This window comes from Solea solea, chromosome 8, assembly GCF_958295425.1.
Source record: "Solea solea chromosome 8, fSolSol10.1, whole genome shotgun sequence".
Classification (NCBI taxonomy): Eukaryota; Metazoa; Chordata; class Actinopteri; order Pleuronectiformes; family Soleidae; genus Solea; species Solea solea.
The window spans coordinates 12,534,129-12,554,466 of record NC_081141.1 but is presented as its reverse complement, the minus strand read 5'-3'; the positions used below and the strand labels follow the sequence as shown (position 1 = coordinate 12,554,466).

The 20,338-nt window shown below is 39.9% G+C and overlaps 1 protein-coding gene across 43 annotated transcripts in view; it reads left to right on the top strand.

Moving 5' to 3' along the window:
* The window catches only part of camk2b1 (calcium/calmodulin-dependent protein kinase (CaM kinase) II beta 1), a 64,984-nt gene that overhangs the window by 26,985 nt on the left and 17,661 nt on the right, over positions 1–20,338 (top strand). For 8 of the 43 annotated variants that reach the window (XM_058635655.1, XM_058635686.1, XM_058635673.1 and 5 more), the window contains 10 exons: positions 2,194–2,296; positions 3,095–3,178; positions 3,382–3,476; positions 4,576–4,698; positions 4,817–4,900; positions 6,214–6,256; positions 8,781–8,876; positions 14,419–14,456; positions 16,357–16,389; positions 19,630–19,698. In XM_058635655.1, coding sequence (XP_058491638.1) covers positions 2,194–2,296; positions 3,095–3,178; positions 3,382–3,476; positions 4,576–4,698; positions 4,817–4,900; positions 6,214–6,256; positions 8,781–8,876; positions 14,419–14,456; positions 16,357–16,389; positions 19,630–19,698 — 768 coding nt within the window. The remainder of the gene's footprint in view (positions 1–2,193; positions 2,297–3,094; positions 3,179–3,381; positions 3,477–4,575; positions 4,699–4,816; positions 4,901–6,213; positions 6,257–8,780; positions 8,877–14,418; positions 14,457–16,356; positions 16,390–19,629; positions 19,699–20,338) is intronic. The other 35 variants (XM_058635696.1, XM_058635693.1, XM_058635676.1 and 32 more) reach the window with 13 other exon arrangements.

Below are 20,338 nucleotides of genomic sequence, written 5' to 3'. Positions count from 1 at the left end.
GTTGTGTTTATCAGGACTGTTGTGACCATTTCTTTATTTAGCCGACACGCCTATCTGGTTTCACACCCAAGCATCGTGGAGCATTTCATGCAATAGGTCATAGTGTGATGACTGAGGACAGCCTGGGTGACAAGATCACTCAAAATAGGAACTAGGTTATGGCAAATGGGATGACAACACAGTGAACACCATATAGCCCTGCACTGTGTACAGGGCTATATATAGTATACAGCAGATGTAATGTAGTTTTCCTTTCTAACTCATTCTTCTGCAACTAGCATGTAAGTAGTGTAAATGTCAGCTAATTCTTATATTTAGCCCTTTCGGCACAAACTCAGTAACTGATTCAAGTGCCATATACCGTATGTCAGGGTGAAGTCAGACCATTGCAGCATTCTGCTTCTACTGGAGGTCTGTCACTCTTTCATAAGGAATTAGCCTGAAATGCTGCCGCAGCTCCAATCCTCTAATGTCAGAGAGAGAACTGGGAATCATTCCATCAGAAACACCCACTCATGACCTGCTCTCAAACACAGATTTCTCTATCTTCTATACACCCCCACCCCTCTGACACTCTAGTGCTGTGCAGTTATTATTTGTCAGCGTTCTCAGTTGTGCATGTCTTGTCCACATGAGTGCTGTGTAGATGGAGAGGAAATTAAGCACTCACAGTGCTGTAATTTTTTTTGCCATGCATTTATGCACGACTTTAATGGAAGCACATGCCTTATCAGAATTTCCACCCACATCGGTTTTCACAGATTATCTTACTGATGCAGTGTTGGCAAGTTCTAACATCTCCTGTTTACAAAAGAGTAAAACCCAACCAACCAGTAGAGCTGGGAGAATGTACGAACATGAGGTACAAGCGCCGAGCCTTAAGATCACTGCTTTGCTCACTCGCAGTCTCACTCTGTTACACATATCCTTCTCATTTTGCCCAAAGGCTGTAAAACCTCTGAAACCTCACTTTTAAGTGAGCTGTAAATACACATTTTTTTGTTGCCTCTAAACAAATTAGCTGGGGAAAGAGCACAGAGTAGAGGGAGGAAAAAATTCAGACATAACAGTGACATAAAATACATCCTAAATGCAGTATAACTTACTCATTCTTACCTTGCTCTCAGTTTGTACTTCTTTTACTGTTCAAACTGGTATATTTAAAAAAAAAAAAAAAAAAAAAAAGTAAAGTTACTTTTGTCCTTGAAAGACACAATTTTCCTGCAAAAAACAACAACAGCTAATCAAACCTCTAAGTGATATTAATTAGAATAGCCTAAATGCAAGGCAGATGTTCAACAGCTGTCAATTGCTTGGCATTCAGGTGTTAATGTTGACAGTCATTTTCAGTTAAGGTAAAATGAGGTAACAATTTAAAACTACTAAACACAAAAATAATTGAAAAGTATCAACCGCTTGGTTGGGATTTTTATTTAAACAAAGTCTTAGAGGCAGACATAATTCTACTTTAAATGAGCACAGCCGAAGACACACATTTACTTGTTTTTATGTAATGTTGGACAGGAAAACCAAGGACTGTAAAGTCTTTGCTCGTGCTCTGACCTTTGACCCATATTTATATATGGGTTACCTTGACAGTGTGTCATTAACCTTTTTGGCCAGATGTGTGAATTTCCAACATTATCAGAAGCATGTAAATTGGTTAATCAAAAAGACACTTAATTTCATTTTTTTAACTACTTATTCAGAATTGCCAGCTGCTTTAACAGATTTAATGACGGAGTGAGACTGAGAGAGATAAAAGAGAGAGAAAGTGAGAGAGCAAGGGCCAGTGGGGATAGCAACCCATTATTAGAGCTCTCCTCTGACAGAGAATAATGAAGCTGGTTGCATTATCTGGGCCAATGAGGAACGTATTGGCCACAGCACACCACATTAGGCAAAGACTGAAAAGCACTACCGACTGACTGAGATTAACACTCTGCTGAAATGCTTCTCCATGTATTATATAGCTTTAATGTGTCCATGTCTGCATTTACCCATGTGTGTGTATACTGTATGTGTTGAACATGTACGTACTGTATGATCTGTATTCACAGACTTTCAGATGTGCATGCATATTATCTTTCTATCATCATCCTTTCCCTCAATAAGGCAATTCATATTTTGCTCTCACGTCACTTCAGAAAGTTTAAATGAGTAACCTTATTTCTCTCACCTACACCACTTCAGCCAGAAAACCTGCTCCTGGCAAGCAAATGTAAGAACGCTGCCGTGAAGCTTGCTGACTTTGGCCTGGCCATCGAGGTGCAGGGGGATCAGCAGGCCTGGTTTGGTAGGTAACTTGGAGATACAGAAGTTTGAGGCATAAATTTGTCATCAAGATGAACTTACTGCACAGTGTAATTATGATAAAAAAGTTAACACCATCTGTGTTTAAAAAGACATTAGAAAATAAAAGACTGCTGAAGTGTTCCCTTTTTTTTTCTTTTTTCTTTTTTTTTATCCTTCTTACATTTCTTCCTTATTTATTTTTTTTGGATATTCCTTGATCTTCTTCCCAGACATCGTCAAAGTAGAATTTGTAGTGCTTTCACATATCGGAGTAAAGAGATAAACAAACAAACTGTTGCAGTTGCACCTCTTGCTGAATAGGTCTTCTGGTTTCCCTTCATTAGTGATGAGTACAAACTACCCCCACCTGCTGGTAAGGAGAGTAATTTTCTCTCACGCAGGTGCAAAACATTCACTATATGCAGATTGTGTGTTGGCAGTCATTGTTTCAGTGTGTGTATGTGCTGCTTTTTGCCTTGACACATGCCAGTCTGAGGCAGAATTAAAGTTGGTCCTGAATTGGTAGAGACATGAAACTTTTCTGTTGCCACTTGAAATATTTACCCAAACAATGAAGACATAAATAATAACAGAAGTAATAGAATTTAGGCTCCCTCTCTGGTGCCATTTACACTAGCCTTAAAGCTTCAAAACTATCTGTAAGATCACACTCCTCTGTGTGGATGAATAGTAAGCTTACCAAGGATTATCTTGCTTTTCTTTGCAAGATGAGCCAAACATAGCAGCTAGACAATATGTTATCTTGAGCATGTCAATCAATAGTGTTTTTTTGCTCCAGGATTTGCTGGCACACCAGGGTACCTGTCACCTGAGGTACTGAGGAAGGAGGCATATGGCAAACCTGTTGACATCTGGGCCTGCGGTGAGTAGCAAAGACACACGCACACATTTACACATTTAACACACAATACTGGCCCTGCAATGGACTGGCGACATGTCCAGGGTGTGCCCCACATTTTCGCCCTATGTCAGATACAGTAATAATATGAAAAAATGAACACATATACATATTTCTCAACAGTGCATTTGTTTATCTCCGGATGTGTGTATGTTTGTGTGTCTCAGGGGTGATCCTCTATATCCTGCTGGTGGGTTACCCTCCTTTCTGGGATGAGGACCAGCACAAGCTGTACCAGCAGATCAAGGCTGGGGCTTACGATGTGAGTGTCCTCTCCTCTCACTGTCCTTGTTCCTTTTTGAGTGCACTTATATAACTCAGTCACCTCATTCATATTTCAGGGGGCGCCAGAGAGGGAGCCTAACCCTCTGTTACATTCAACTCAATGCTAAATAAATTCTCTGGCAGTGATTTGGGGCTTTTAGGGCACAAACCTCAACATTTATGCCTAAGACCAAGCTTTTTTTTTTTTTTTTTTTACAACTTTTAAAAACTTGTATTGAGCTATGCTCTTACCCCTTGACATTTTGAAAACGCACCCATGCGGGCAACTTTGTAGGCACAAGCACTGGCAACACCACAGGTTCACATATGGCCTTAGGATTAGTATGATGTTTGTGGTCCACTCCCTCTCTCTTCTCCTCTGTGAAATAATTTCTATTGATAGTCAAGCAAATATCAAATTACATAATGTGTAAAATACACATTTGAAACAGTCATAGCGGTGGGGTAGCTCAGTGGTTAAGACCGGTACCCTGTGTGCAAAAGACTTCGTGGTCGCAAGTTCAACTCCACCCCTGGCAGGTTGTACTCAATTCCCTTGTAAGTCGCTTTGGATAGAAGCGTCTGCTAAATGACATGTAATGTAATGTAATGTCATATAAATGCACTTTACCTTTATTTATAAAATAATTAGTCTATTCTCTGCTACTTTTCATTTGAGGGTCATGGGAAGAGCTGGAGCCAGTCTGATATTGAAGGCAAAAGACAGGGCAGACAGTATACAGTACATACATATGCAATGCACCATTTAAAGACATTGACATGAGGTTGAAAAGATAATGCTACCAGTTGAATTTTAAAGTCCAGTATACAGTAGAAAGTGTTTTAAAACTCCCGAAAGACAACATTTTTGTTCATTATTTGATAACTTCAACATTACATTTTGACTTGTGCGACTTGAAACTGCAGTATGCTATAACAGGAATTTATATGAACACACAAACACATACAACACATGTAAAATAATAATAATAATATAGTATAATATAATATAATATAATAACTACAAGTATAGTGTATGCCTGAATCTTTTGGATTCCTGTGAATGTGAATCTATTCGGTTCTGTTTGTCCCTCTAGTTTCCTTCCCCGGAATGGGACACAGTCACCCCAGAGGCCAAAAACCTGATCAACCAGATGCTCACTATCAACCCAGCCAAGAGGATCACTGCTCAGGAGGCCCTCAAGCATCCATGGGTCTGCGTAAGTGTCACCTGCTTGAGACAGACAAGCATCTTCTTCTTCATATATCTTGTTGTACGTGCATCAAAAAGACTAATATTTGTTTCCTCTCCTCCTGCTCTTCTTCTTTATTTTCCAGCAACGATCCACAGTGGCATCCATGATGCACAGACAGGAGACCGTGGAGTGCTTGAAGAAATTCAATGCCAGAAGGAAACTCAAGGTCTGTTTGCAGCCCACTCTCTTTCACGTTTTTCTCTTCTACTCTAACACAGGATAAATTAAGTCTTTCCCCTGATCTCTGGGTCACTAAAGCTTTACTTATTTCTTTTTGCATTTCATTTTGGTGTCTGCCATGTACTGTTCCCTGTCTTTGCTGATTTATTTACTGATACAACAGCGTCACTATCTGAGCATGTCACTGTTACCCTGCTGCTTTTGGCCAGTATTGGTAATAACACATCCAGCGTGCCATCAGCATGAACCACTTGTCTCTGGGTTATTTAGTTTTTTAAAAAAAAACAGTACACCACAACAACTTAAGAAAGGAATTTTGTATCTTTGTCTGTGCAGAAATGTTATGATATAAAAAAGGAGAAAGAACAACATGAGACAAATCGTATTGTAACTTATGATAATATCTTGTTAATATCACGATTCTGGCATCTTTAAAACTGTAACATTTTATCAAACATAATAAAATGTTTGCTGCTGCTGCTGCTGCAACAGTGTAGTCAGACTTCAGTGTTCTGTCTCTGCACCTTGGAAACACAAGTTTGAAATTAATATCTACCACTGACACAAATTTACTACCATGCACTTAAGTGTTTTCACTGCAGCTCTGCTGTTCTGGGACTGTACTGGCTTTGCTATGATTATGGTGGCATGAGATCAGCTAATTAAGTAATAATTATGTTATCATCCTCCACAGCTTTGGTCTATTTGCAGCTCGCTGCCATATTTATAGCAATATTAAAAGTTACCAGCTCCAATTTTCATTGATCTCCTCAGTGTCATGATGAGCTACTGTACTTCCCTTTAATTTTGCTTTTGTCTTGCACCCTTTGTGTCTTTTCTGTGAATTCCCCAAGCTAGCTTATGTGACTGACTCCAATTGCAGTCATTCCACACTTTTGAAATAAACTTAAATTCCTCTCTGACAGTTTGCTTTAATGTTAAATTATTAAAGGAGTAAATAAGTCATAATTGTTTACATATACACCTTGATATTAGTTCTTCTCATTGAAACAATTTGTGCTTGACCATTATTTTGTGTTTTATGTTTTAGTTTGTGGGTGTTTACTGGTAAATATTACACTTCGTTTTGCAGAGATTTGTCGAACAGCATTGGAGATACTACATTTTCTGCTGAAAACCTTTAGGTGTCTCTGTTTTCAGCGTAGTAAAGAAGAAAAGTTTAATCTCTGAAATAATGATAAATAAATAATAATTATTATCATTTATATAGCTCCTTTTAAAAGTAAAAGTTCACAAATTAAACAATTAAACACCTCATCTTATGTGTTTTTTTCTCAGGGGGCCATTCTTACTACAATGCTGGTTTCTCGAAACTTCTCTGGTAAGATTTGCCTGAACATAATTCCTGTGTTGCCCATGACTGTGAATCTATCATTCTTATCTGTGAACCAACATAGGTCAATGTAAAGTTAATATAAAAATTCGAATTGTAGAGTACATGTAGAGTACATGTTGTACTCTAAGCCAAATTCATGCTTTCACAAGCAAAGTCACATTTTCATTTCATCTCAGTGCAACTTCAGTGTTTCCCCACCTTTTTATATTAGTAAATCCTGAAACAGTGAAACTGTGTTTGTGTTTCTATGTGTGTAGTACTTGTCTTTCATTTGTGTAAATCTGTGTACCAGATGAAAACTTTATTTTTTAAATCTGTGCTGAGATCTAGCTTAGGTAAGATAGATAAAATATTGAACATCTGTGCCTCAGAGACTTTTCACAAATACCTCTCAGTCAGAAGTCTTCTCTCTCTCTCTCTCCCTCTCTCTCCCTCTCCCTCCCTCTCCCTCTCTCTCGCTCTCTCTCTCCCTATATATACACACACATATATATATATACTGTATATATAGACGTCAGGTTCCAAATAAAAGTTACTTTTTAGTTTCCCTACTAAAAATTCATAACCAGTGGTCAGTCTTTAACATTTATATTTATTATAAACATTATAGCCATTGCATGTTGAAAGTCCATTTCTTAGGAGAACATGTTATTGTACAGCTAGTTTTAGCACCAACTTTGGTGCCAAGTGAAGGCTATAGCATGAATGTCTTGCCAGTAAAAAGCCAATCAGAGCCTGGTGCAACCCAAAGCAGAGATAATAATGGAGCTGACAGCAAATTATTCCAGAGAGCATTTGTGTCTTTAATGAATCTAATATGTTGAAGGTCATTAGACAGATGTACATGCCTGTCTTTGGTGTTGCCTCTTCTCCCCTCGGCCAAGTATATTCAAATACATTTCTTCAACTTACAGTAACTCTTAAATACTTCAGGGCCCTTTTACTGATCTCCAAAACATTGATCGGAAAGCTCTGCAAAGTGATGAGGTTATTGACATGGAAGCTTGTCATCAGTGAGAAGTTGTACCATTTGAGATGCAGCAATAAGCCAAGAACCTTTAGTGCAATCAGACCTGAGTGAAGACAGTTTGTACAAAGCCAGTTTGTTCGAGGCAATAGTGCCTTTATATTTGTTGATCTTAAGCTCCTATTTTCAAAGGAATCCCAACCACTGTTCTGTGTTCATGTAATGTACAGATGTGTGTCTCAAATAATGTTTGTGTACACAAGCATGCTGCTTCAGAAAACATGACTCACAGTGGCTTTGCAATGGGAAATAGAAACACACACACACACACACATACAAATACTGTGCACTGACACAGGTGTGTGAGCAGGCTGTGTCAAACAACCTTTTCTCTTTCTCTTTCTTCCATTACTCCATCACAAGTGTGAGGTCATCCGATGAAAAGAAAAGTACCTCAAACCTGCAGAAAAATATTATGGTGGCTTATTACAATAACACAAAAACAAACACCAGGGCTTTATGTAATGAGGAAGTACTGTATATTCTCAATGTATATTATGAATAATCTTTGATCATCCTCTACGTGCTGATGTAATGTCAAATGGTAGACTTGCCATTGAAGTTTGTATTACACGGTTAAGTTCAGGTTAAATGCAGGAATCTTTGTAGAAAACTTTTGCCTGGAGTACACCTTTTGTTTATACAGATAAAAAAAGTGCCTAATGAGGGTTAAAGTGATACTTCTGGGTTTTTTAATGTTTTTTTTTTCAGGAGTTGTAGTTGTATGAGGCACTGACACATAATTAATGTTGACCTTACAGTGTGCACCCCAGTGCACTACCAGCATTGGAAACCAGTCTGAGACATGGAGCGTCACTCTCACTGAAAACATGGTTAGCAAACACCAGGAGAAAGATTGGCTCACTTAACGTGTTTGCTGCTTTATCATCCTGTCAGACAGCTTTTTTCCAGCAAGAACAATTCATTTGTAAAGTTTTTACAAAGCTACACCAACTTACATTTCCGATCAGGAAAGGCTGTGTCATGGCAACATAAAGTGGTGAGCATGTTCTTAAAATTTGGTGAGCCGTTGTTCAGCATCTATGTTCAAGGCTAGTTCTCAGTGCCGGGTGCACACGCGACAAAGTCAGCACTGACTACATGTCAGTACCTCATACAACCACTCTTCAAAAAATTTGGATTATTGTTTGGTGTCTGACATTTGATTTGCTGTCCCTTCTGTAAGAGCAGCAGATTTATATGTGACAGTGATTTTGTCACAACCAATGTATGTTCATGTATTAATCCCACCCTAAACTAATGAGCCCTGTTGTCTCTGACTTTTTGTGTCTCATCTTTCCTCCCTCTTCTCCCCACCTACCCCCTGTTGTGTCCCACTTACACACCCGCGCCTGCTTTTTTTCTAAATGACATAATACTTTCACTTTCTTGTTCATTTTCACTTTTTTTTTCTCTTTCCTCTCCCTCTTGCCTTAAAACTCCATTTTGTCTTGTGTGACTGGATATTGGACCCTTTAACAGTGGGCAGCAGGCAGACCACCGCTCCAGCCTCTGTCACTGCAGCCGCAGCAGCAGTTGCTGCAGCCGCCGGCACCACCGCTGGGCTGGTGGAACAAGGTAGCATGGTGGCTCACCCAGGGCATGCCACCCCTCTCCTCGTTCCCCTTCTCCATCCTTGTATTTTACTCTTTATTTGTCTTCTGTCTTTCCTCTTTCACCTCCCGTGCCTCCTCGCTCTCTCCCTCCCTCCTCTCTCCGCATGGGAACTCAGAGCATGGTGACTGAAGTCATTTGCTAACTGCACCACCCATCAACCCATCAGCAGCAGCATTAGCTATGCTTCCATCAGACTGTTTAGTAAGATTTATGCAACATTTAAAAAAAAAAAAATGGAAAACATCATATTAGCCTTTATTTTATACATTTTTTAACATGTGAAGATAAATATTTTAATACAGCTAATAATCATATAAGAAAGCTGTGGACCTCCGCCATAATTTCAAACCATTTATATGACCATAAGTGGAATGAGGAATTACATTTTGCACCAATGTTTTATAAAACATTGTGTTGTATTATTATTATTGTCCTGAAATAATGCAGGATGAAAGCCCAGCTACTGCTGTCATTTTCCATGTCAGCACAGCTGTCACCTCTTGTCTTAGATCTGACAAGATGACTGGAGTGCCTGTCACTACTCTGACATCACTGCTGACCCATCTTCATCCCCTCGTCTTGATCTTTCGAAATGACCACAGAGCATGGCCCTGACCCAGCAGAGTTGCTGCCCTGTCTTTCTGTTTCTTTTTTCTCCCCACTCGTTTCCTTCCACTTCTCCTCTTTCATATCACCATTCCATTTTTCCCCATTTTCCTTTACTTGGGTCTGTCATTCTCACTGTTGTCTCTTAGGTCACCATATGCATCTCTACAACTCCACCAGCATCTATCCCACTCTTCCTCTTTCCACCATGATTTCATATCACACATTTTCCCCTCACTCCTCTCTTTACCTCTCTTGTCTTTTCTGTGTCTGACAATGACTGTGGAATGTTCACCCCTGTCACTTTTAAGGATGGAACTGTTGGGGAACTGTCGGTGAATGCTGCATGGGGCTGCATCCACTGCTACTCTTGAGGCATGGTGAACAATGTGGAAGATGCAAGATTGGGCTGGTTCTCATGAAGTTGAAATGTTCAAAGCAGTGGCTTTATCTTTTTAAGGAGTGTATCCCATAGTAGCGCTCTGATTGAGCTGTAGTACCAGTTCTGGCCTCTGCTGTAATCAGCTGACAGCCATCTGACTGCAATCTATTAAGCATGCTCTCCAGTCACAGTCACTCTCACCAAGGTGGTCCATTTAAACAACACTATTCCCTAACTAATTTCTTGCCACACCAATAATGCCTCACACTGCTGCCACTTGTAAAACTTTGTTGCCACCACCCCAGCCTCCACTTTCTAGGTCATAATTTGACAGGCTTTAAAAGTTTGAAACTCCTCTTGCTTGGGCTCACTCTTGTACAAGGCTTCCTTGTTTGGCTCAGCATGCTACTTGGGCAAGCCAGGGGGCATCTAAAGAGCAGAGCCATCAGTGCCAAGTCTAACTGCTTTTACCATCTTTTGCATTTATTATTTATTATTAATTTATCAAATATTAGGTTTAAGTATGACAAGATTGTTCTGACTGAATTAAATGTGGGCATATTCACTGGTCAAATTTGCAAAAATGACACAACGTGTTTTAGCGTTTCTGACCACCATGTTAGAAACAAGCAGGAACCACCACATATGATGTTTTGGGACAATTCAAAATTTTGGGGTCAAACTTGCAGGAACACTGGCAGTCAAATAACAGTATCAACTTGTTGAGATTTTTTTTAATACCAAACATTTGCAGTTGACACAGAGCAATATGGTTATCCGGTAAGTCTTTTTTACTTGCCTGTGGTTTGGTTCGAGAAATATCTTGTGTGCTATATCCTTCAGCTTCTCTTTCCCTGAAAATATGGCAGCAGCTTAAGGAACTGCTGATGATAAATAATGATAATTGAAAATGTTTAAATATAGAGTTACAGAGCTTCTGGTAGCTGACAGCTCACAATTTTGTCATGCTATACTCGGAACCAAAACAATGCCATTTTAACATGAAGCTTTGCTGTTCAGTTCTATAGACATAATGTAACTGGCAGCATATATACCAGGCAATATGCCATGGAAACCCACAGGTGACAGATTCTGCTTGTGTCATGACTACTTCATATCAATCAGAAAATCCCAACCCTAACTAACTTGAATATCTTGTTTATTTTACATACTTCTATTGTGATGTGGCATAAGATGTGGGGAATGTTTATCAGAAATTTTAAGATGTTGAGCTACTGCAAGTCTCTGAAAATGTTACATTCTGGCTGTTCCTGTACTATATTGCTCGATCTCCATGGATTTAAAGTACGCAGTGAACTCTGATGGCTTAAAACCGGCACTGATGCTGTTTTTACTGAACTTTTTCCTGCCAGCATGTCAGTGTAAACAAACTGAGGCATGTGGTATCCAGAGCTCTATTGCATGAGTCACCCTATACCCCAGGTTAAGTGTAAGGACAGTAGATTCTGAAGATGTTTTCTTGAATGCCAACCATGTTTATTCTATGTGTAGATAAATGACAAAGAGCTTCTCATGACAGTCTTACCTTCAGATAAGAAAAAAGTAGCAGTAGCAGTGTCCTTGTTTTTGTGTCCCGCTGGGGCTTTGCAGTCCTGCTGTGTCCCTCAGCATCCACTAGGCTCTAATCAAATATTTATAGTAGGCCTCCTCCCTCATCAGCCTCACTCACTGACTTTCTAGAGTCCTTGCTCTACCTTGCATATTCACACACATAGACAATCACAATCACCACCTACTGGAACCAACCCTCGTGCAGGAATAGTTTCATATTTTAATATGCCATGTGGAGAAAAAAGTTATTTTCCCAGAGTTGGTCCCTTAAAAATGTTGTTTCATTTCAGAAGGCACCATTTTCTTCATGAGCCCATGCCCATCCTTGCTTTGCTCTTGCAGTATTGCACCGTGCATGTTATTAGTGGAGAGTTGATACCTTTTTTTGTTTTAATCTCTTCCTCCTCTCTTCTTGCTTCATGTGTAATTTGTGGAAAGGTAAGGAGCACCCACTGCTTCTTCACCTTTCGTTTGAATTACACTACCTTTGATTTTTTTATCAGGTTTCCAGAGAGCTTTCACCCTCGCCAGTGGATTATAAGCTGTTTTAGAAACCTTTAGCTTTTAAGCATTTCCTTTGATGGAACAGTGGTGTTAGGAAATGTCACCGGAAAATACCCTTATCACCTCCATTCCCTTTCTTCTCAGTATTTATCTTCGCTCTCCTTTCACATCCCTCCCTCCTCTACCAAACCATGCACATGAATGTGACCACATTTCTCTTCCTCTAAAGTAACCATCCTTCAGGACTAGGCAGAGGAGGAGAGCACAACAAATCATTCATGTTCATTCTATCCTCATGTCATGTCCTATTGCTCACTTGACTGCTGAATTTGCAGTCCTAAACAACATTGCTGAAGGAAAAAGAAAGCTTGGACAAAAAGGTGGCACACTTTGAAATGTCTAGACCTCTGTTCTACATTAAGAGATCATCACAGAATTTAAATTCTCATGGAATCTTGTCTTGGATCATGTTTGAAAATGGATATGAGAATTTCTGAGAGTTGCTACATTATGTCTCATGTTCTTACTGAGAGGAGAGGAGAGGAGAGATAGAGAGACAGTGACGAACAAAGAAAGAAAAAAATCCCCGGCTGCCAGAAATAGTGTTTTATATAATGAGGCTGGCAGCTGATGTGATAAGATTTGATTAGACTTGAAATTGCACTCAGCCCCTTAAAAGGTTCCAGTAAGCATGATCAGTGGAATGGAAGGTGGTAGGTACTTTTGGGTCCTAAATCAATCCAGCATGTTTGTTGTTTATGGTGTATTCATATTTATATAGAACAGACAATTTTCTGCTTTGTCAATATAGAAATTGTAACAGCAATGATGTTTTCAGGTGATTGCATGATTACATTCCTTGTTAACTTTGTAATTTAACACTAGAAATAGGCCTTTATATAATTTAACAAATAAAAAACACCTTCACTTTTAGGAACATTAAGTAGTGGTTTAATTGTCATCTTTTTTAAAGTTTAAAGACTGCGTAAAAAGAACCATTCAAAGAACACAGTTCCATTTATCTTGTTTTTCAAAAGCTTGTCACAAAGCACTCTTAAAATAAAGAAAATATATATGTATATGCTCACTTTTTTCTTTGAATTAGACAAAAGTTGCCATAAATACAGCCACTGAGAAATCAAAATAACATTTCTGTTTTTGATGTCCAGGATGCAGATAAAATGGGTAATCCACCAAATTGGGAAATGCAAAACTCATGTCTTTAGTCTATTATTGTACGCATGGAGTTAAACAGCATAATTCTAGTAAGTATGTTAGTGATGTTATCATTTTTTAAATGGCGATCCTCATGTGGAGGATAAAGCGGTAGAGAACCTTTAATCGTTAAAAAATACACACATTTGGCCCCTTCTGAGTGAACCTACAGGTATCTAATGCTATCGCGCCACCTTGCTGTCCATGCTTTAGCAGTGCAGTCAGTTATGTGTTATTTCCAGTGTTGTAAAGGATTAGACTCACCAGAGGACTGTGTATTATCATCCTAACTCTCCTACTCTCCTCTGTCACTCCCTTCCTCATTACCCTTCATTAGAGCAGACTGAAGTCTAATCCACATTAAGGCCCCTACAGGCAAGGCTTAAAGTCTGGTTTACAGCAGCCATCTTTGTTTCACTTTTTAACTGCCATGAAGGGACCTTGGCACATGAATCGATGTGCAGCAAGGAACAGTGACAAAGCAGCGGATTGTAACTACAAAGCAATTATGCTGTGTGCTGTGTATGTCAAAGTGGGGGACAAATATGGTGACGGGTAGTGTGTTCTGAGGCAACATCAGATTCAAGCCACGTCTAACTAGCTTCAGTGCCAAATATGCTGAACTTTCTTAGACCCATAACAGCCCTTGCATTGCTTTAATGCTAGTGGGGCTTTTCAATTACTTATATATTGTTTGAATGCATGTTGAGCTTGGTTCTGTATTGGTTGCTGGCAGAGATGTTATTCTTGACAGGTAATTAGCCTGCACAACATCATTATGAGGAACAACCTGTTTCTGTGGAAACACATCAGGACCCAACCTCATTTGGTCTCACTACTGACATTGACAAATTCATCAATCGTGTTCATTCAAGCAAGTGAGCAAAAGCCTCACACAGGTTAAATAAACATAAGTTTATTGAGATTAAACAAAGTACAACTTTACTGGAAGTACATGTTGGGGAAACTGGATCAGTGGGTTTGAGTGCAGTGTTTACAGTGCTACATTTCAAACACTTAATGACGAAGGTGCTTAAGCATCCCCTCGTTTTTAGGATAAAGCAAGCACAAACAACTATACTTTGTGAAAAGTCAAATATAGATCTCTGAAGGCTCTAACAGGTTAGACTCTGAGCATCATTGATAAATAGTAAGTCATTGTTGCTTTACTTTTATTTTTCTACTCATTCCTCGCCTCTGACTGTATTCTTTTTGTAATTGCAGCAGCTAAGACTTTGCTCAACAAAAAGGCAGACGTTAAGGTAAGGGTCATCCCATTCTTCAGTTTTCCACTTTTCCTCTTTTCTCAACTCCTTCCAGGGCTACAAACTACTGCCTCTTTGTCCTTCCTCAGCTCTTTTATGTGATTCTTCTGGCTAATCTCACTCTTTTCCTCTTGAGCACTCATTTCCTCTCAGTAAAATGTGTGTTTTTGTCATTAATTTTGTGCCTCATGTCGTGTCTGTCATGATTTTGCCTGTTGTATGAGTGGAGATTGTGTCTTTGTGCATGCATCAGCATGTAAGCTGCTTGGCAGTGCACAAACCTCAAGTAGCACATCCATCTGAAAGCACCCTTTATTTGGATTTGTTATTATTCAGCTTATTGCCACCTCTCCATCTCCATTATTAAGTGTAACCATCTGTCAGTCCTCATTCGTTTTAGCATCACTTCCTCTCATCACTTCATTTCTGCCTCCTCCTCCACATCCAGTGCTTCCTCTTCCTGCTCACCCCATCTGCTCTTTAACCCAGCATTCCCGTTCATCCTTTAATGAAGATCTTTCACCATCCCACGCTCATGCATAAACACATTACAGTAACACATCCCACACTCGGCTCCCATGAGTGTGTCTGTGTGTACAGCATGCGTGCACGTTAGTAGGCAACTACGTGCGGAACATGGTGTTTATGAAAATGAGCATGTTTGCCTGGTAGCATTGTGCTTTATGTTTGGTAGAGCTTTGCACATGTGGACATACATAGGTGTGTTACCTTACTTATGCAAATGCGTGTGTACAAACGCGTGTATGAAAGTATGTGCTTATGAACGGAGAATGAAAATGGGGGTGTTAGCATGCCTGTACATCGAGAGTGTGCGTAAGCGTGGGAGTCCACGTGTGGTTTTTTCGTGTGTGTGTGTGTGTGTGTGAGTGAGAGAGAGAGAGAGTGTGTATGTGCGTGTGTGTGTGCATAAAGCCCCTCCCCCCCCCAAGTCCTCCATGCTCAATCGGTTCAGCAGGGAATGTGACTCTGGTTCCAGGAATAGCTGCCAGTCTGGACCCTGGAAACTCAGATGACAGAAATAGATGCTTACTTCCACTGCGGTGCACTCATCGCTTAGCAACAGGCTCCCTACACACTCACCCCAAACAGTTTCTAAAGGCATCTTCTTCATTTGCTGCTATCCTTACTTTACTCCTCTAGTTTCTCTTCTTGTTCTTCCTTGCACATGTCCTCTTGTTCTCTTGATGACCCTGGCCTCTTTCTTATTCTCCTGTTGGATTTTAATGCATTATGGCAACTGAACTTTTTCTTCTGTCGCATTAAACCTCTCTGGCACTAACTACACACATCCTCTGCCACATGTGTTGCCTACTTCTGCCTGTAGAAGTGACTCCATTCTTCTCAATCAGGGTTGGTGCACCCATGATGGTTAGATAAACTGTTATAAAACAGTCAAACTAATTTGACCTAAACTCCAGTGTCTATGTTTTATCTCTGACTTCTGGGAGGATGCTTCAGTTTTCTGATACTATTTTGATGTCCTTATCCTGCTCTTCTTCTCTGCCCCAAATAGTCTAAATCTGTTGGTCACAGTTTTCAAATTACTTCTCTGTGATTTGCGTCCCACTCTTATGTCCTTTGCCTATGAACTTTCACCTAAACCACCACTCCTTTTCCATCTGCTTTCACCTACTTTCACAGCAAATTTAAAATGTTTTTTTTTTTCTTTGGGCTTGATGCTTGTCCTGCCATTTTTCCTGGAAGTCTGATCTTGTTTTTTAAAGGGTAGAAACTTGCATTGCCATCAAAGTGCACATGTTTTCATTTAAACTGACATGTTCTCTTTCATTGGTCACTTTACCCCCTACTCTTCTACTATTCATCCGTCTGTCCATCCATCAATAAATTCATCCATCCATCAATCGCCTGAGGACAGAAACGCAAGTCCAGCTCTACTGTTCAGTATATGGTGAGCATGCAATTTATGCATCTGCCCTCTCATCTTTTTTTGCTCCCTCTCTGCTCTTGTTTTATCTTCCTTTTCTGTGCCTTTACTCTATTTCATAGATGGAGTCAAATCTCCTCCCTTTGTGCAAGTATTAATTTGTCACACAATAGTGTTTGAGTCACAAAACAAGTTTACATTATAGCAGCAGCAGCTTGTTAGCAAATGCAAAATTAAGGGCCGATGTACATATTTTTGCAAATGTACAGAAAGCAGTTTGTATAAACTGCACACTGTGCCTCCTCATTTTTAGGGTACATCACTTAGCTGACATTGTCAACAAAAATCAATTAAAAATGAGTCACTGACAGTTAATTGTCAATACCTGTTGATTATATCATTGCACGTCTTCCTCAAGCTTTGGACATTGAACTTTTATTTGTGTTTGAGTAAGCCACCTGGCTTTTTACCTGAGAGTTTTCTGAGAGTGACAAACATGAAGTCAGACGCTTGTGATGCAGTGATGCCTCACCTGTCTGTGATCATCTATGGCCCCCTTCATATCTGGCATTAGAATGCATTTTCTGTCATCAGATAGCAATCGGTTAGCACTTTTCCACATGCATTTACACCTGGTAGGAACATGTGCCTTCGGTGTCAGACAACAACATCCTTAGCCACATGTGAAGTCACACTATTGTATGGAATCCTCTGCTTTTGGATGCCAGGGAAAAAGTCCTCTTCGTTTGCTGTGCTCTGAGCCAACAAGTATTTTTACTCACATGGTTCTTGTGGGTGGAGCAGAGACGCATCGGAGACTTGTTGCATTTACACTTCTGTTCATTGTGGTCACAATGCGTCTCCGACCACATCCTGAAGTGGTTTGGCAGATTGGATCGCAAACCGTCCTCGCGTGTATTTGCTCCTGTCCTTACATGTGGTCAGGCAATATCCGATTGCAATTTGATCACTGAAAACACATTTTAATGTCCAGTGTAAAGTGGGCCTTTGACCAACAAGAACTGCCATTGTATATTAACCTAAAACTCATACTTCTTTCACTGAATAGACCAGGCAGAAGTCACAGTGTTTGCAGTAGCAGAGTGAACTGCAGTAAGACTAACACTGACGTTATCTTGAAAACGTAATGGAAGCAGGATGTTTCCATCAGAGATACTCCAGGGATGCTGCTCCAGATCTGTCAGGGGCAAACTTTTACAATACAGTTAGTGCTTGTTCTTTCATTTTAACTTACAACTATGTGGTCTTACAAGACTGTGCACATACTTTTTGAATAGTAGGGAGGAAAAGTATGGGTATGTGGGAGCATCGTTGTTTTAACTATCATACACGGGTACTTTTCTTAAAATTTCTCACCTTTACCCTGATTCACCTTCTTTTTCCTCTTACCTGAGTTGCCCCTTTTTTCTGCACCCCCACCATCTTCTCATTTCCTTGTTGTTCCTGTGGTTTGAATCCGTTGCTGACCTGGGAACCCACCTCTGCATACCTTCACCCTCTTTCTCCATTCTTGTTGTCGGAAACATTATAAAACATATGGCCTCTGTTGTGTGACCTGAATTATATTGTTATACTGGCATATTGTTTTGTGCATGTTCTTCCCCACTGGTGAACATTTGTCCAGGAACTCCTGTCATCATGCAAATTTTTTTAAAATTAGAGTTGATACTACAGAAGAGCTTTGACGAAGACGGCTCACCATCACTGGAATAGTCACTTACGGAGGCTTTGGTTGGTTGAGAGAGTTGAGTGTGAGTGTGTGTGTGTGTGTGTGTGTGTGAGAGAGAGGAAGATAGAGAGAAAAATGTCTGTATGTCAGCTTACTGTCAGCATATACCAGCTTTTACTTTCCTGGTTGCTTTGTGATTGTTTGACATGATATGTCCATGTGGGTCTCCTCTCCTCTCCTCTCCTCTCCTCTCCTCTCCTCTCCTCTCCTCTCCTCTCCTCTCCTCTCCTCTCCTCTCTAAGCCCTGTGGCTTAAATAATTCACATTATGGTTAAAATTCAGACTCATACAAACACTCACTGATGTCTGTCTTGTAAGTCAGTGTGTCAAACCAAGTTAGTAAACCCGATTCAAGTTTATCTGAACAACAACACCACTCAAAGGTTTTAATTAACAATTTTATTTCTGAAGTACTTGAATATTAAAAAGCTTACTAGTATACCATAGGCAATAATTTTACTAGGGACAAGCTGTCTTTGGATGAGACTCAGGTTAGTTAATTTGCATTTGGTACATCCATCACAGTTATACTGTACTATACCTTACTAACCCATACAAGGAAAAAACTGTTCTCTGTACGCTCTTTTAAAAAGCTAAATTATAACACTTAAAGATACAATGTTTTAAATTTAATAGGGTGTTATTAGCAATAGAATAAGCCAAATGTACTCACCTCATTTTTTCCTACCCTTTTAACGTTCACATCATGTAAAGGTTTAATGAGGCCTTAACTAATCCATGAACTCTCTCGTAGAATAGTAGCCTTAGATGTGATAATGTTACAAGATTAAACTTTAATATTTTTTCAAAGCAGCAGTAGAAATAATGTGATGTAGATTCAATGCAAATGTATAGACACTCTTTCATGTGTGGTCTTCAAAGAAGCTTTTGATAAAGGCTCTAAAGGTGATTCAATTATTGCCAAATGTCACTGGCTGTTGCAAAGCAGCAGAAGTCATCAGTGATGTCAACAGGCACCATCACCTGGAAATTATTATCCATAAGGTTTCAGAGCAATTGAATTCTGCAGCAAACTGAAGGAGTTCTGAAACACCTTCACCCTGCCCCTAATGTTTAAAGCTGTGGAGAGCACTGTATGTTCATCTTTCTGTGTCTGGGAGGAAATTCAGTTACTGCTTAGCCAAAATGTACCAATTAAATTATGTTATATGCTGGATCTAGTGGTATTCCTTACATGCAGATGTGGAAAGTGTGACCTAGGCCTAAACCTGTGTTGTAAGTAATTCTCACTTCTTAACACTAAACATTTTTGGTCCATTCTATCTGAAAGAGGTATCCAATAATCACAGACAGGGCCCTTGACTAAAAATGCAACTTCTAGAGCATCAAGGTAAAAAAAAAAAAAAACCTTGATGTTAAAGAACAGTAGACAAAACACAAATGTGTATAAGCACATACTGCACACAGTCAGGCACATGCATGGACACGCACACCTCTTGCTGTTGTTAACACTCTTGTTGTGTTTCCTCCTTTTCCTCTCCTCTCCTGCACAGCCCCAGACAAACAGCACCAAAAACAGCATAGTCACCAGCCCCAAAGGAAACATCCCTTCACCTGCTCTGGTATTTACCTCTTAACCCTGCCTTCGCCTGTGTGTGTGTTTGTGTGTGTGCGTCTGTCCCACTGCCGTAAGACCTTTTCTTTCACTCTACCTCACCCGTAGTTTCACCCTTGTCTGTTTTGCCTCTCTCTGTCTTTAATTGATTACTGTGATAGCCACACTGGTCACGAGGAGCATCTTAATCCAGCAGATGGTGTCGGGAGGTATTCCCCCCCACAGCAGGTGGAGATGCTATGTGACTTGCAATGGGGGTTGGTAGTGTGCTGCCGTGTCATTTCCCGTGTCAGTCAAAGTTTGCCAAACAGGAACATACAGCCAGTGTCAGTGTGATTTGTAGAGAAGCGGTTCCCCACTGTGTGAGCTTCCAAAGGTCTGCCGATTGTCCTTCCAGGCAGATGGCACACCAGCTGATTTCAGAGAATTCCTGCTCTACTGTTGATGGTGTAAAAGTTGACTGATTGCTTAAAATTAAAACCTGCATGCTCTTGTGCTCCTGGCACATGGTCATAAGCCACTTTTGCAGAGGGAAGTAAATAGTTCAGTGTGTGTAAAGAAATGCAATTATTATTATTTGCATTAGTTGCCCCTAGAATGTATTTCTTAAATGAGCATCATCACACTGGAGTGCATGCAATCTGTAA